Raw genomic sequence first — 17,910 nt, forward strand, 5'->3', positions numbered from 1 at the left:
GTGCGACAGCGCAGAAAGCTGAAAATTGGCCTGGGCCCGAAATGGAGTGAAAGTACCCAGCACTGAAGTTGTTAAATTGCAAAAGTGAGATCAGGGAGACGTTGCAGCAGTGGGGAACACGTTAGATGTTTCATCCTAAAAATGGGTGGAATATGTAAAATGTTCCCAAAGGTGAATTTATCCTTTAAACTGGCCATACAACGTAAGAATTTATCATTTCTCCCATCCAAGCCTAATCATCATGGATGAAGGAATTTCCACCGGCCATTGTATTCTGACAGCTAACACCTGCGGCTGTTAGAATACCTGAACAGTGGCTGCATCTGATTGGATGCAGCTGCTGTTCTTCAGACAATTTTTTGTCTGTCTTCTTTGGGTTAATGCCCCGTACACACGCACCGATTGTCGGCCGAACGATCGGCCGTCTTTTGTCCAGTGTTGTTGTGTTGGTTGAAATGTGCTCTAGACTGCACACGAATTTTGTCGGCCAACAACAACCAACTGCAGAAGTGATGTCATGTTCTGGTCTACTTTTCGTGTGTTTTTTCTTCTCTGAGCATGCCCAGTCTTGCTCATCTGACTTTTGTCGGCCGAAATCTGTACTGACTGAGGAACAATCGGCCGTTCTGGTGACGGCCAACAAAAATTTTATAGCATGCACACCAGATTTTGTTCGGCAGAAAAGTCGCAGTCGGTTGTCAGAATCATCATACTAACAAGCCGACAATACGCCGATCGGACGTTGGCCCAATATTTACGGCCAACAATCGGTGCGTGTGTACGGGGCATAACACTCCCCTCCCCCCCAGACTGACAATGCTGCTGTCCAAGTGTGCCCTCTGTGCTCCTTCATCCAGAGTGGGGACACTCTAATACAGGAGGTGGTGGTACTGGCCAGATCCCCGGGTAAAAAAAGGAACAAAGTCTAAAAAAAAAAAAAAAAAAAAAAATGAATCTAGTGATTTTTTTTTTTGGGGGGGTTTAATACCGCTTTAAGCCTAATATGTACCCATTAACCTAACACCTTTCATTTCTACATTTCATGGAAAACACGATAGGGATGCGTTTCTTCGACTATCTTCACAGCTCTGTTCATATGAGATGTGTGATGTTGTTGGAGTCTGTGAAGTATCCCAGAATAATGGCTCTTCCCTGAGCCGATGACACCGCCCTCCTCCGAATTCTCACATTCAGCTGCCAGAATCCCCCAGCACACGGCTCCCCCTCTCACCTTGATGTGACTGCACACATAGACCTCAATCAGTCACTTTCCATCTATGAATAATAATCATGGCGTTGGTGCCGCAGCCGATGCCGGCTGGATATTTTCAGTTTTACTGAAATGACATTCATAGTCATAGATGATGTCTGGGAATGGAAGGCGCTGTGAGATCAGCGGGGAGCCGGTAGAGGAGAAGGTTCAGTGGAGGAAGGTTTAAAGCCGGAGTCCTCATACTATTCAATACGAGGATAACAACATAAAAATGTGCAGCGCAATAAAGGTTGGAACTAGGGATGCACCGATCCGATATTCGGATCGGATATCGGCCCCGATACTGGCAAAATAGCTGGATCGGGGATCGGTAAAATTTAGCAGACCCACGGGCCAATCCGGGGTGTTGCTACTCTCTAGGCTTCTGACCCTCCCTCAATCACTTCAATAGGAGAAAAAAAAGCTTTTACTCATCTAATTCTACAGTTGCAGGCATTCTTCTTCTGTTTATAGGGGGGGTCGTCTTTCTTTCGGTATCCACATCACTGGCTGTGTGATGTGGACATTTCCTAGGTATCTGCCGATCCCGACACCGATGCGGAAGTATTATTTTGTTATAAGCTCACAAAACAGTACTTCCGGATCGGGATCGGCAATTTCACAAAGCAAAAGATCGGGATCGGGACCAAAAAAGTCGGATCGGTGCATCCCTAGTTGGAACATCAGCTTAAATGCAATATGTATGAAAATATATCAAATAAAGGTAGAGCAGATAAACCCAATAGTCCCATATAGAGAAGGAGATCAAATGACAAGTGAGATGATGAATCCAGGATCTTCTTCAGGTGATAAGCCTTCACCTCTTATCAAGCTACTGCCCTCACCTCAAAACTAGACCTCTGTGTTACCAGTAGGTCTAATAAGCTTGTCTTTGAATTCAATCAATAGGAATGATACTGCAACTCCCCAGCCATTGATCCGCTTCCAGCGTGTAAAGCCAAGAAACCAGGAGCGATCTCAGTCCACCACAGAGACTCCCCAAAAAGGAGATACACATAGGGGACAAGTGAAAGCAAAAATCGAAGAGCGATCCGTTGGAATAAAACACTTGATTTATTTGATATTGAACTTACAATCAGGATGATTCAATACAGCAATTTGAAAAGTCCGGTGTTCAGACGGTTTGCAATTTGAAAAGTCCGGTGTTCAGACGGTTTGCAATTTGAAAAGTCTGGTGTGCAGACGATTTGCAATTTGAAAAGTCTGGTGTGCAGACGGTTTGCAATTTGAAAAGTCCGGTGTGCAGACGGTTTGCAATTTGAAAAGTCCGGTGTGCAGACAGTTTGCAATTTGAAAAGTCCGGTGTGCAGACGGTTTGCAATTTGAAAAGTCTGGTGTGCAGACGGTTTGCAATTTGAAAAGTCTGGTGTGCAGACGGTTTGCAATTTGAAAAGTCCGGTGTGCAGACGGTTTGCAATTTGAAAAGTCCGGTGTGCAGACAGTTTGCAATTTGAAAAGTCCGGTGTGCAGACGGTTTGCAATTTGAAAAGTCCGGTGTTCAGACGGTTTGCAATTTGAAAAGTCCGGTGTTCAGACGGTTTGCAATTTGAAAAGTCCGGTGTTCAGACGGTTTGCAATTTGAAAAGTCCGGTGTGCAGACGGTTTGCAATTTGAAAAGTCCGGTGTGCAGACGGTTTGCAATTTGAAAAGTCCGGTGTTCTGACGGTTTGCTGGGAGATGGCAGCAGGTGACGTCAAACAGGTAGCCCCTCCCCCATACGTGTTACGTCCTACAGGACATCGTCAGTACGAAGGTCACTTTACATATTCTACAGGTATTCACAGGATGAAAAAAAAAACAGTTTAATACATATAAGAATCAAATTTGAATAAATGAATATATTATACTGGGAATTTTTTTTTGCCATCGACATGGCATGATTCAGAACAACAGAGAAAAAACTCCAGTATACAGAGCAAAGAAATTCCAAATAAACCCAAGCCCATCAAAGTCCCCTTTAGAGCTCCTTTTTATCACAGTTCACATCAAAGCCCCCCTTAGATTGGAGTCTCTTCTTATATCAGAGTCCCCCCTCCCCCACCACGTCAGAGCCCCCTTATACATCAGGGTCCCTATGCTGGCCATACACTAGCCGAAAAATCGTTTGAAAGTCTGTCATTAGGTCCGTTCGTGCGTTTTTCGTCCAGTTAATGGACACAAATAGAAAATGGGTTTTAACTTTTCAGAGCTGAAAAATCGAAGGATTTGCAATACATAACATTTCTACTATTCACCAAGTGATAGTTTATACATGCTTAATGAATATCAATTTTTTTTTTTTTTATTTATGTTAGATACAGCTACATATATGTTCTATTCATTTCATAAGGTGCAGAACCCAGGGCCGGGACAAGTGGTGGGCAGGAGGGACGGCTGCCCTGGGCACTGTGGTGTCATGTGAGTTAAGGGGGAACTTCAAGGAGATTGGGGGGAGGGGATTTCTGTTGGGAGGAGGAAATTGGGGGCGGCACATGGTAAGAATGGTTCCAGGAGGGGAAATTTGGGGAGGTGATTTGGGGGTATTTGTGTTGGGGGGGGGACACAAGATCTGGGAGGTTTGTGCTAGAAAAGGTAGGGGAAGGGATTTGTGGAGGGGGGGGGGGGGGTTATGCTATTTGGGATGATTGGGCGGTATTTTTGCTAGGAGGGGAACTTTGGGGGAGGAGGGATTTTTGCTATGATGGGGAATTTGTGTTGGGGGGGGGGGGGGGGGGACTGAGAAATTTTAGGGGTATAAGATTGCATTTTGGGGGCGGGGGAATTTGCGCCGGGGGCATTTGGGGAGAGAGGATTTCAGCTGGGGGGTAAAGATGTGTGTATTCAGATTAGTGCTTGATTTTATTTGGGGGGGGGGATTTTTGACACATGATGCTAACACACCTTGGGGGGGGCGCAATTTGGTATGCTCGCCCTGGCCTCTAGATGACCTTGTCCCGACAATGGCAGCACCTAAACGGTCATACCCTCTCATTTTTAACATACACATGTTGGTTCCCTCATTTCATTAATGCTCCCTTTCATCCTTGGTATATCTGTATTGATACCCGCCCTTCTGTGATTACATATAAATGCCCATTTATAGATTTGTAATATTTGAGATTTATTATTATTTTTTTTTTGTCTCTGCAGCCTTGCGTTACATCCAGACAGAACTCTTGTCGCAACAGGCCAGGTTGGGAAGGATCCGTACATCTGTATCTGGGATTCCTACACAGTGCAGACCATCTCCATCCTGAAAGATGTGCACACGCATGGAGTGGCCGGCCTGGCATTTGATTCGGATGGACAGGTTCGTCTTTTTCTGTATTTGCACCCACAGGCTCTGGATGAAGACATCCCAGCATTACCATACATTGGTACTAATGGCATACCTGAGCCTTTGTCTCTCCTACTCTGCTTCCTTTGCTCTATATAATTCACATTTAAAGTGGAACTTCACTCTCGTAATCAACACTGACTATTTTAAATCCTCGTGCTGCTAGCATTAGTAAATAGGAAGGTTTATTATATTTACTTGTTTTATACTTTATTTCTTACATTTCTTTAATTACTTCCTGGTTTCTGGCCTAGGCCAAAATTATAGAATGTCAGAAAAAACAGCGCTACCAGGAATGTGCATAATCATAAATAAATGGTAAAATTATCAAATAATTACATATAACAAAGTGCACTAAAATGTAAACAGTTTATACATATAAAGGTGCAATAAGATCAAAAATTAGTAATAGTGCAAAAGTGTTGAATAAAGTGCAGTCCAAAATAGTCCACTCGACATATAAATTTCAATAAGGTGCTGAATAAAAAGTGCTTGAAGTGCTCCACACGGTGGGAAGGTGTTCCAAAAGAACCTTTTGGGGATCCACTCACCAGACTTCTATGGTAAACAAGCCTCAAATATCCAACTGGTAATTTTATACTTGTCATTTCATTTTTTTACTATTTACATTTTTTTCATTTATTTTAATTTTTTTATATTATTTTTATTTTATTTTATTCTTTATTTTTTTATTTTTATATTTATTTTATTTTATTTATTTTTTTATTCATTTTATTTTATTTTTTATTTTTATTTTATATTTATTCTTTTAATTTGTATTTTAATTTTATTTTTATATTATTTTTGACTTTTATTTTCATTTATTTTTATTTATATTTATATATAATTTTTTTTTCATTTATTTTTATTATTTTTTATGTATTTCCTTTTTATTTATTTTCATTTTCAAGCACTTTTTATTCAGCACCTTATTGAAATTTATATGTTGAGTGGACTATTTTTGGACTGCACTTTATTCAACACTTTTGCACTATTAGCACTATAACTAATTTTTGATATTATTGCACCTTTATATGTATGAACTGTTTACATTTTTTACTACAAGTGCACTTTATTATATGTAATTATTTGATAATTTTACTATTTATTTATGATTATGCACATTCCTGGTAGCGCTATTTTTTCTGACATTCTATTTTCTTGGTTTTTACCTAAGTGAGCAGCAGCTGCAGGTAGCACCAGCTATTGTTTAAAGCGCAGGATTTAATTTGATTTTTTAGGCCAAAATTATGCCCTACATCCCAGGAGTCTTCAGAAAGGGAGGAGGGGTTTTCTTGGCTAAGCACACCCTCCTGCCTGTATACCCGAGCTAAGGGCAGAGGGTTTCCAGGAAGTAAAAACTACATGAATCATTTGCCCTTATTCAAGATGCCTGTGGCTAGAAATGCAAGGAGGGTGTTTCTCAACAAAAAAAGTACAGACATGGATGAATGGGGGAGATGGTTTAAATAATAAAAAAATGATTAAAAAGTGTTTTTGGTTTGTAGTACTCAGATGCAGTGTAGTTCTGCTGTAACTACCTCCCGCCCGCCATATAGACAAATGATGGCGGGCGGGATCCTCTCTCGTTGTAGGACGACGTCGTTTGACGTCGCCCCAGTCTCGCAGCGATTGCGTGCCTGTGGTGAGCCCAATCTTGGAAAAGGGATGATGACGTGCTCTTTACTCCAATCACAGCTGATCACATGTAAACAAGGAAATGCCAGTTAACTGCTCTCTTCACCTCACACTGACAGAGAGTGTAATCAGGGCACTGATCATCAGTGCAGCCCCAACAGTGCCCAGCGGCAGTGCTGTATCCTGGCCTAGGCCAACAAGGCCCAGGCCTAGGGCGGCACTTTGCAGGGGGCAGCAAAAAAATATTTCATTATTTGTATAATGACTATGGATTTCCTATTTATTATACAAATAAGTGAAATAATCCTATAATTACAATTAGTGGCAGCAAGCACAAGTCCAAATATCTTAAAAGAGTAATCTTACTAAACCCATGACATAAGGCTGTACTAATGGGCACTGATGGGGCTGCACTGGTGGCCACTGATGAGGCCACACTGATATGCTGAACTGACGGGCAGTAAAGAGGCGGCACTGATGAGGCTGAACGTATGGGAACTGATGAAGCTATGCTGATGGGCACTGATAGACTGTGTTTATGGTCTGTGGTTTACAGATGACAGGGTTGGTCATAAACAGGAAGGGGTGTGGTCTTTACAGGAAGGGGTGGGCCATATTTAAATTAGGGGTGCACAAGTTTAGTCAGGCCTAGGGCAGCACAAAACCTAAATACACCACTGCCCAGCGGTGATGCCAATCCGTGCCCGTCAGTGATGCCAGTCAGTGCTGCCTTTCAGTGCCCACCAGGACTTGCCTATCTGTGCTGCCTATCAGTGCCCATCAGTGCCACCTATCAATGCTCATCAGTGCCCATCAGTGCTGAATATTCGTGGCAACTCATCAGTGCTGCCTCATCTGTGCTTATCAGTGAAGGAGAAAAATTACTTCTTTACAACATTTTCTGACAGAAACTAATAAAACATTTTTTTTTCAAATTTCAAAGTTTTTTTCTTTTAGCAAAAATTAAAAACCGGTGACTAAATACCACCAAAAGAAAGCTCTAGTTGTGTGAAAAAAAATGATATAAAGTCATATGGGTACAGTGTTGTATGACTGCGCAATTGTCATTCAAAATTCGGCAGCCCTGAAAGCTAAAAATTGGCCTGGGCAGGAAGGGGGTGAAAGTGCCCAGTATTGAAGCGGTTAAAGAGATTCTGTCATCAACTTGGATGTGTTTTGAACCGCACCCGATTCACATGACACCTGAACCGGCAGCCTTCTCTATGGAGCTGATTCCCATATATGTGGCGCAGCGGCAGTGGTATTTTGCTGTCAATTAAAAAAAGATTTCTGTGCATTTTCTGAGCACTGCGGTGTGATTCAGATGCAAATTCCCGGCTATGGCCTTCCATGGGAATGCATCCGAATCGCACATGTCATCCGTTTTGAACACGATCTTGATTCGAAAAAATAAAAACAGTGTTGGGGTCCCCCCCCCAATCCATGCCAGGCCCTTTCAAGTCTGGTACAAATTTTAAGGGAAAACCCCACGCCAAAATGTAAAAAAAAAAATGGCATGGCCCCCCCCCCCCTCCTGGCAAACCAGGAAAGAGGGGGACGAGCAAGCGCCCCCCCCACTGAACCATACCAGGCCACATGCCTTCAACCCCTGGACGGTGATTGTGGGGATCTGCAGGCATGGGGGACTTATTGGAATCTGGAAGATTCCAGCACCCCTCTATCACGATGCCCGCTGCCACTGCCAGGCCCGAAAAAAAAAAAAAAAAAAAAAGCTCCGCCTGCGCCAAAGGCTCCCACAGTCTGCCTGCTCCGCCATGTGACAGTTCTTAAACCGTTAAGGGGTGGGGTCACCTTGTAGCACCGCCCCCTGTGACATCACCAACCCAGCATGCACCAGCTAATGTTAAAGACGTGAGTGGCCCCCCGGCTCCAGATATTCACATCTAAATCACAGCTGAACCACTGAACAACTTCATAGGAAATTTGCAGTGAAAACGGAGCGGAAATTTGCACCCGACATGTGTGAACCGAGCCTTAAAGTGATAGCAAACACGCTGTTTAACCACTTTACCTCCGCTTACATGGAGGCTACTGCGGCAAAGTGCCGCGATCCCGTCCAGCGACGTAGACCTACGTCGCTGGACTCCGCCCCTTGTGGGCGGCGCTCGCGCGCCGCCGGAGGCTCGCTCCCGCTGTGTTCATTCCCAGCGGGAGTCGGGCCAGCGGGAGTCGGGCCAGCGGAGGAGCAGCGGCGATTGCCGCTGCTCTGCCCCGATCGTCGGGGATCGAGTCTGGAGATCCGCCCGCTGTGTGTAAACACAGCGGGCGGATCTCCATAGTGACAGGGACTGACAGATCGGAGTGTTCAGCATAGCTGGACATCCGATCTGTCCTTCTGTCACACAGTCACCTCCCCCCCCCACACGTCAGTAAGCACCAGGCATACATTAACCCCTCCCTCTCCAATAAAATTAACCCCTTCCCTGCCAGTGTCATTTTTACAGTAACAGTGCATATATATAGCACTGATTACTGTAGTAATGTCACTGGTACCCCCAAAAGTGTCAAAAATGTCAGTCAAGGGTCCGATCTGTCCGCCGCAATGTCGCAGTCCCGCAAAAAAAATCGCAGATCACCGCCATTACGCGTTAAAAAAAAAACACCAAAGATGACAGAAATCTTTCCCTTAGTTAGTAAACGCAATAACTTTTGCGCAAACCAATCAAAATACGCTTATTGGGATTTTTTTTTACTAAACATAGGTAGCAGAAAACAAATTGGCCAAAAATTAAAAAAAAAATTGATTTTTACATTTTTTTTGGGGGGAATTTCATATAAAAAAATGTGAAAAATATTGTTATTTTTTCAAAATAAACGCTCTTTTTTTGTTTATAGCGCAAAAAGTAAAAATCGCACAGGTGATCAAATACCACCAAAAGAAAGCTCTGTTTGTGGGAAAAAAAGGACGTAAATTTCGTTTGGGTACGGCGTCGCATGACCGCGCAATTGTCAGTTAAAATCGCACAGTGCCGAATCGCAAAAAGTGGCCTGGACGGAAGACAGCAAAATCCTCCGGTGGTAAAGTGGTTAACCACTTCAATACCTGGCACTTTTAAACCCTTCCTGCCCAGGCCCATTTTCAGCTTTCACGCTGTCACATTCTGAATGACAATTCCACGGTCATAGAACACTACTCAGATGAAATTTTTATCATTTTTTTTTATACAAAAATAGAGCTTTCTTTTGGTGGTATTTAATCACCACTGGGGTTTTTTTTTGCTAAATAAATAAAAAAAAGACCAAAAAATGTGAAAAACAAACGTGTTTTTCTTCGTTTCAGTTATACATTTTTCAAATAAACTTTTCTTCATAAATTTAGGTCAAAATGTATTCTGCTACATTTCCTTGGTGAAAATAACCAAAATCAGTGTTTATTCTTTAGTCTGTAGGTATAGTTATAAACTATGGTTTATATATGTGAAAATCGATCAATCCTGATGTACTGACAGTAGACAGTCCAAGGTATTTAGTAAAAGGCAGGGTGAGTTTTTTGAAGTTGTAATTTTTGTGTTACAATTTAAAAAAAAAAAATATATATATATATATAATGTGTGTGTGTGTAATTTTTTTTTTAACATAATGTCACCAGTGCAGTACAGTGTTATTATATATCTCATGTGGCAGTGATCAGGGATGCTGACTGTATATCATTTTTTTTTAAAAAAGTCAAAACATTTCTAAAATTTTATATGACATTTTCTTTCTTTTTTATACGATTTTTCTTTAAACACGCTGTGGCCAGAGCAATATAATGTTACCATAGTAACAGTCTGCTTCTCTAAAGAAAGTGATCGGGATTTTTTTTTTTTTTACACATTATGATTGCTTATACCAATGAATTTCATTGGTATAAGCAGCCATTTTTACTGAATGAAACTGATTCATTCAGTGTCTTTTGTTGTGATTAGCTGTGCTTGGCCAAAGCTAATCACATGGTACAGATGGGCTGTGCAGGGCCGCTGATGGGGGGGGACCCACCAGCCCTCTTGTAGGGGGCCCGAGCACACAGGGGGGCCCACACAGAGAGGGGGATTAGTGATGGACAACAAATACAGAAATCTTCCTCCAGCACCTGAATCTGATCTGTCCCTCTCCCTGCTATCAGCTTTTATCTGTTGAGAAAGAGACAGTCGTCCCTCACTAATCCCCTCCCTTGTGTGCCCCCCCCCCCCCTCCTCCCAGCACTTATCTCTGCTCAGGAGTTTATTTGTAAATTGTAACTTTGTTTCTCCCTCTCTGTCTCTCTGATCACTGAGCTCCAACTGCCCAGCCTGTATATTTTTCTCATCTAATCTTCTTTTTTATTTAGTGCAGGTTCACATTTGTGCGATCACAGAGATGCGCACTGCTCCTAAAATTACATGCAATGTCTCTGCGGTACAAATTCAGCCATTTAATTTGTATGGCTGAATTCGCACCGCAATCCCATTGAAACACGTACAGGACCCTTTTTTGGTCCGCAGCAGAATCGGATTGCATGGTGGTTCACACTAGTGCGATCCGATTCTGTGCGAACTTTCAGATCGCACTACGATATGCGATTTGATCTGGGGGTGTCGTTAACTTTGAATTGACACCCCCAGCGTATCGCATATGGCAGTATGTACTGGCAGGCGTGCGGATGCGATGCGGGAACACGCTGTATAGTCGCAGCGTTCCCGCATCGCATAAATGTGAACCGGCACTTAAAGCGGAGTTCCAGCCTAACCGCACACTCACCCGTCCCACGGTCCAGCGATGCGCCGTCTTCTCCCTCTCTGCTCCGCGGCGCCGGCATCACTGATGTGGGCACCTGGCTGTGACAGTTTGCAGCTTCACAGCCGGGTACGCACTGCGCATGCGCGAGTTGCGCTATGCGTCGTGATTGGCCGGCAATCTTCTGGGACCTCTGACATGTCCCAGAAGATTTCAGGGAGGGAGAGAGAGAGGGGAACTTCCGCTCAGGGCGCTGCGGAAGTGGGAGCGGGTACCTGTCAAAACTAGGTACCCGCTCCCCCCCCCCCCCCCCAAAAATGACATGCCAGGGGGTTAGGACTATTTAAAGCGGAAGTTCCACTTTTGGGTGGAACTCTGCTTTAAGGCCCCTTTCACACATACGGTCCGTTTGTCCGTTTTTCATCCATCCGTTGACAGATGAAAAATGGACATCAATGTATCTCTATGTAAAAACGGATGATCATGGATGATCATCCGTTAACATCAGTTTTCATCCGCTTCCGTCAATGTCCGTTTTTTTGGAACGGATGAATGCCCTATTTTTCATCCTCCTTAGGTTCCACAGTTAGTATAACAAGCATGCTTTTTATACACACTGATTTTACTGTTGTGGGTTTTGTAACATTTTTAAATGGATTGTAAAGGCAGAAGGTTTTTTTTATCTTAATGCATTCCATGCATTAAGATTTTAAAAAAAGTTCTACGTTCAGCAGCCCCCCAATACTTACCTGAGCCCATCTCTATCCAGCGATGTTGCAGGAGTTGTGAAAAGAAGGGGACAGCGCTCAATATTGTCTATCTGTGAATCTAATACTCAACAATCAATCTTGATGTACAAAATAAATAAATATATATACATAAAACACAAATCACAATTGATAAAATTAAAATTATTAAAGCGGAGTTCCACCCTGGAATTTTTTTTTTTTTTTAAAAATACCCCCGGGAAAGTCAGGGCTAGTGCATTCCACAATGGCTAGCCTCTGACCTGTCCCGGGTTGCACTTACCTGTTAGGACAAATACTTACCTTGAAAACGTCTTGTCCAGCGCTGCCATCTCAGATGTGGGCAGCTTGAAGCCAACGAGATCCTCTTCGGCATCCTCTTCCCACGATGCCCTGCGCCGGCCCCGGCCGTCACTTCCGGGTCGCGCACGTCATCCCTCCACTGCTTCTGGGCATGACGCGTGCGCCCCAGAACTGACGTCAGGGCCGGTGCAGGCGCAATGATTCCTGGGAGCGATGACGTTCAGCTCCCAGGAATCATTGCAGAGCCAGGAAGTGACTACGGGCCGTGGCCGAGGAAGGAGGAAGAAGGAAGTAAGGTAAGTATATTTTATTCGCTACGAAGTAAAAAAAAAAAAAAAATGCGATTATCCATTTCTTTTTCAGGTGACCCGGAGCGAGAAGATGGAGGTAAGTATTAAATTAGGGTGGAACTCCACTTTAAGTGGGTTTCCCCAAGTGTTATACCAAAAAGTGACTATGCAAAGAAATATCTATATAAATATTGCAGAGAATTTGTATATATATATATATATATATATATATATTTTTTTTTTTTGCAGAGAATTAGATTCACAGATAGACAATATTGAGTGCTGTCCCCTTCTTTTCACAAACACATTGTTGTTTTTGACTAGCTGCTCAATCTTTTTCATTTATTTCATTATTTTCATTTTTTACACCTATTTAAATACCTCGGCGCGATCACGTGAGTAATAATAATTGCTCACACCTTTTTGATGTTGCAGGAGTGTCTCAGCTGGCCAGGACTCCCCTCCTCATTGGCTGAGACAGCAACGCGGCGTGATTGGCTTCCACTGCTGTCATTCAAAGTCAATCATCCAATCAGGAGAGAGAGGGGGTGGGGCCAGGCCCCAACTCCGTGTCTGAATGGACCCAGGGAGCTGTGACTCCGCTTCTGTGCCCCGATAGCAAGCTGCTTACTGTGGGGGCACTCAACAGGAGGGAGGGGCCAGGAGCACAGAAGAGGGACCCGAGAAGAGGAGGATCCGGGCCACTCTGCAAAACCAACTGGACAGAGCAGGTAAGTAAACCAAAAAAACAAGACTTTACAATAACTTTAAGTGAATGTTTTTTGTACATAAGACTTCCTTTTGAAGCCCGTGTGTAAGAGTCCTCCAATCGGATCCCAAGTCATTGTATTTGGTACGCAGTTTATCTCAACCAATATTATTTATCAAAAGAATGGGCACAAAGGACAACTGCCACATACCTGGAAATGACATTTACGTGTTCATTCCTAATGCCCAGTAAAGTGCCCGCTATTTTAATGAATGAAGAATATTATCTTGCCATCTCGGTGTGCAGCATTCCTGTTGCTGGTACGATTGATTGCTCAGTAAAGTTAGGCAATCAATTAAATGGACTGGTAAAGTGATATTAAACGCAGACTGTTTAATCTACATTATCGCTTCTATTTCTGTATATGGATGACGGAACTGTAATTATTTTAATTTAAAAAAGCATCTAAGTACCTTTTTCCTAATCGATATCCAGCTGTCACATGACCCAGATCTCTCCCAGCCTGTCTGCAGGGAAACATAAGCAGGAGGAGCTTCTAGTCCTCTGCTGCTGGTCACAAAAAACAACCCTTGGGATACAGAGTAATAATAAATGCAATCATTAAGTGCCGGTTCACACTTATGCGATGCGGGAAGGCTGCGAATTCGCAGCCTGTTCCCGCATCGCAAACGCACCCCTGGCAGTTCACACTGCCATATGCGATACGCTGGGGGTGTCAATGTAATCTTAACGACACCCCCAGTTTGATCGCATATCGCAGTGCAATCTTGCAGTTCGCACAGGATCGGATCGCACAAGTGTGAACCGCTGTGCGATCCGATCCTGATGCGGCTGCAAAAAAGGGTCCTGTGCGTCTTTGCTGCGGGTGCAGTGCGAATTTAGCCATACAAAGTGTATGGCTAAACTCGCACCGCACAGCCAATCGCATGTAATGAAGGAGCAGTGCTCTCCGACATTACATGCGATCGCCGCAGCCGCATCAGTGTGAACCGGCACTAAACTGGTTTATAGTGATATTAAGGCCAGTGCCATCTTAAGAGCATTAAAGGGCCCTGAGCAATGCAGTGCACTGGGGCCCCGCCTACACAATCACCCATGAGAATAAAAATGCAAATTATGGATAAGGCGATATTTATTGGTACAGCAGTGCCAGGCTATTACACACATGGATGGGAGTCAGACTCTACTGTCTTGTGGGTGCCTGTTCCCGTGGCGGCGGACAGGCATTCCTGCAGTTGTGGGCTCCCCTTCTACGGCCCAAGTGGCCTGACAGCAGCAACGGGCCGACAGGCACTTGCCACCTGCTAAGTTTGGTGGCGGGATGCACACGGGAATCGGCACTAATGCTTGGCTGGGGCTGGGTCCCTGGGCAAGTGGGGCCCCCCGGCAACTGCCCAGCGTGCCCATTCGGTAGGATGGCCCTGATTAAGGCCCCTTCATACAGGCCGATCTGTTTTCACAGGCTCCGCTAGCTCAGTGGGGCATTGCTCCGTTGATCCCCGCGGAGCAGGCGGATGATCGGTTCGTCTCCACTCACTGTGCAGAGATGGACCTGTCAGTGTCCCGCTCTCCTCTATGTGGATCCCATCTGATCCGACCCGCTGGATGGATGGCAAACGTATCGCTATCCATCTGTTTTCAGTGGATCTTGTCGGATCGGATGCCAGATGGGTGTTTGCTGACATCTGCCTCCCCATAGAGTAGAATGGGTGGCCCAATCAGGTCTGCCAGCCCGTTTTCCAGGCGGACCTGAGTGTCCGATTGTGTGAAAGGGGCCTAAAGGCAAACATTTAAAAAAAACAAACATGTCATACTTGCCTGCTCTGCAGTGGTTTTGCAAAGAGCAGCCCCGATTCTCTTCTCCTCAGATCCTCCACTGGCGCTCCAGGCCCCTCCCTCCAAGCAGCTTGCATGGGGGTAACCAAGCAGGCACACTCCTGAGCCACTGCTCTGCTTGTTCATTTAGACACAGATCCATGGCTCGCCCCACCCCCTCTCTTTTCATTGGCTCAGTGGAGGTGATTGACAACAGTGGGAGCCATTGGCTATCTCAGCCAATGTGGAGGGAGAGTCCCCCGAGAGCTAAGGCTCTCGTGCACATCACTGGATCGAACGTTTTTTACCTTCATGTAAAAGACCTTCAGCCTTTAGGACCACTTTAAATTGTCATACAAATATACACTATGTTGTCAAAAGTATTGGGACGCCTGTCTTTACACGCACATGAACTTTAAAAGCATCCCAGTCTTAGTACGTAGGGTTCAATATTGAGTTGGCCCATCCGTTGCAGCTATAACATAGTTACATAGTGAGGTTGAAAAAAGACATCAGTCCATCCAGTTCAACCTATGATGTGTGTGTGTTTGCTTTTAACCGTACATTGTATACCCCTGTATGTTGTGGTCTTTAAGGTGCCCATCTAATAGTTTTTTGAAACTATCAATGCTCCCTGCTGATACGACTGCTTGTGGAAGAGAATTCCACATCCTTACCGCTCTTACAGTGAAGAACCCCTTACGTACTTTAAGGTTAAACCGCCTTTCCTCTAGTTTTAGTGAGTGGCCACGTGTCTTGTTGTATTTCCTTACTCTGAATAGTTTGTTCCTTATGCTAGGGTCGCCAGTACAGTATTTGTACATTGATATCATATCCCCCCTCAAACGTCTCTTCTCTAGAGAGAATAGGTTCAGTGCTTGTAGTCTTTCCTCATAGCTGATGTCCTCCAGTCCCCTAATTATTTTTGTTGCCCTTCTCTGGACTCTTTCCAATTCCAGCACATCCTTCCTGAGGACCGGTGCCCAGAACTGGACAGCATACTCCAGATGTGGCCGGACCAGAGTTTTGTAGAGTGGGAGAATAATCTCTTTATTTCTGGAGTGAATCCCCTTTTTTATACATGCCAGTATTCTGTTGGCTTTGCTTGCAGCTGCTTGGCATTGCATGCCACTGCCAAGCCTGTTGTCTACCAGTACCCCCAGGTCCTTTTCCATCCTAGACTCACCCAGAGGTTCCCCCCCTAGTGAGTAGCTTGCTTTCTGGTTTTTGGCCCCCAAGTACATTACTTTACATTTATCAACATTAAACCTCATCTGCCATGTAGTTGCTCACCCCGTTATTTTGTTTAGGTCTGCTTGCAAGGTTTCCACATCCTGTATAGAAGATATTGGCATGCTTAGTTTAGTATCGTCCGCAAATACTGAGATTGTACTCGATATCCCCTCCTCTAGATCATTTATGAATAAATTAAACAGGATTGGCCCCAGGACAGAACCCTGGGGGACCCCACTTTCCACCCCCGCCCAATCCGAGTACTCCCCATTAATCACCACCCTCTGGACTCTCCCCTGGAGCCAGTTCTCTATCCAGGTACTCACCTTATGGTCCATACCTACCTTCCTTAGTTTGTACAGTAATCGTTTGTGGGGAACGGTGTCAAAGGCCTTTGCAAAGTCCAGATACACCACATCCACAGGCTTACCTTTATCTAGATGGCAGCTCACTTCATCGTAGAAGGTTAATAGATTGGTTTGGCAAGAACGATTTTTCATAAATCCATGCTGATTGCTACTAATAATACCGTTTTCATTACTAAAGTCTTGTATGTGGTCCCTTAACATCCCCTCCAAAATCTTGCAGACTACAGATGTTAGGCTGACAGGTCTATAGTTACCCGGGATACACCTCGGCCCCTTTTTAAATATTGGTACTATGTTGGCCTTTTTCCAATCTGCTGGCACCATACCCGTCTGTAGACTATCCTTAAAGATCAAGAATAATGGTCCGGCAATCACCTGGCTGAGCTCTTTAAGAACCCTCGGGTGCAAGCCATCCGGTCCCGGTGATTTATTTATGTTAAGTTTCTCAAGTTTAGTTCTAAGTCTGTCTTCTGTTAGCCATGGCGGCACTTCCTGAGGTGTATTATTTAGTTCGGCCTTACAAGCTGGGTTCGTGTAGCCCCCCGATTCTTTTGTGAAGACTGAAGAGAAGAAATTATTTAACACTTCCGCCTTTTCCCTGTCCTCAGTGGCCATATTTCCTTTGTCATCTTTTATGGGGCCAATGTGTTCTGACCTCGCTTTCTTACTGTTTATATACTTAAAGAACAGCTTCAACTCTTCTGGGAAAGCTGTCCACAAGGTTTAAGAGTGTGTCTATGGGAATGTTTCACTATTCTTCCTGAAGCGCATTTGTGAGGTCAGGCACTGATGTTGGACGAGAAGACCTGGCTCGCAGTCTTTGTTCTAATTCATCCCAAAGGTGTTCTATCAGGTTGAGGTCAGCACACTGTGCAGGCCAGTCAAGTTCCTCCACCCCAAACTCATCCATGTCTTTATGGACCTTGCTTTGCATTTGGGAAATCATCCAAGATAAAAGGTGCCGGCACACAGCCAAGGATCCGTATCAAAAGTTTATTGGTGTAAAACGCATGTGAATCCAAATCTCACAAAGATGCCATTCAACCCTTAGGTCTTAATTACCCATGCTAGTCGAAATGCATTAGCATCTTTCTCATGTTTAGATTCGCTTGATTTTTTACACAGAAAAATGTTTTAATGCAATGCTTTCTTTGTTGTGTTAAGCCCCGTACACACGTACCGATGGTCGGCTTACAAATGTTCCTCTTTTCTCCCCGGGATGTCGGTGTCTGCTGAAAAGTGCAAAGACAGCACAAGGACAGCACAAGAATTTTGTCCGCCGACTGCAGAAGTGATGTCATGTAATGGTTAACTTTCCCTGTGTTTTCTATTTTCTGAGCATGCCCAGTCTTGCAAATCTGCGGTCTGTCGGCCGAATTGTGTACTGACAGGCGAACAATCGTCCGTTCTGGTGTCGGCATACAAATATTTTCATGTTTGCACGAAAGACTTTTGTCCGCGGATTGTGCGCAGACATCTGTC

At 44.3% G+C, this 17,910-nt stretch overlaps 1 protein-coding gene across 6 annotated transcripts in view; it reads left to right on the forward strand.

The window, feature by feature from the left end:
• Positions 1-17,910, forward strand: part of EML6 (EMAP like 6) — a 321,021-nt gene that overhangs the window by 63,065 nt on the left and 240,046 nt on the right. For all 6 annotated transcript variants that reach the window (XM_082249282.1, XM_082249283.1, XM_082249284.1 and 3 more), the window contains exon 2: positions 4,403-4,562. In XM_082249282.1, the coding sequence (XP_082105408.1) occupies positions 4,403-4,562 (160 nt within the window). The remainder of the gene's footprint in view (positions 1-4,402; positions 4,563-17,910) is intronic.

This window comes from Pelophylax lessonae, assembly GCF_965119305.1.
Source record: "Pelophylax lessonae genome assembly, chromosome: 3".
Lineage (NCBI taxonomy): Eukaryota > Metazoa > Chordata > Amphibia > Anura > Ranidae > Pelophylax > Pelophylax lessonae.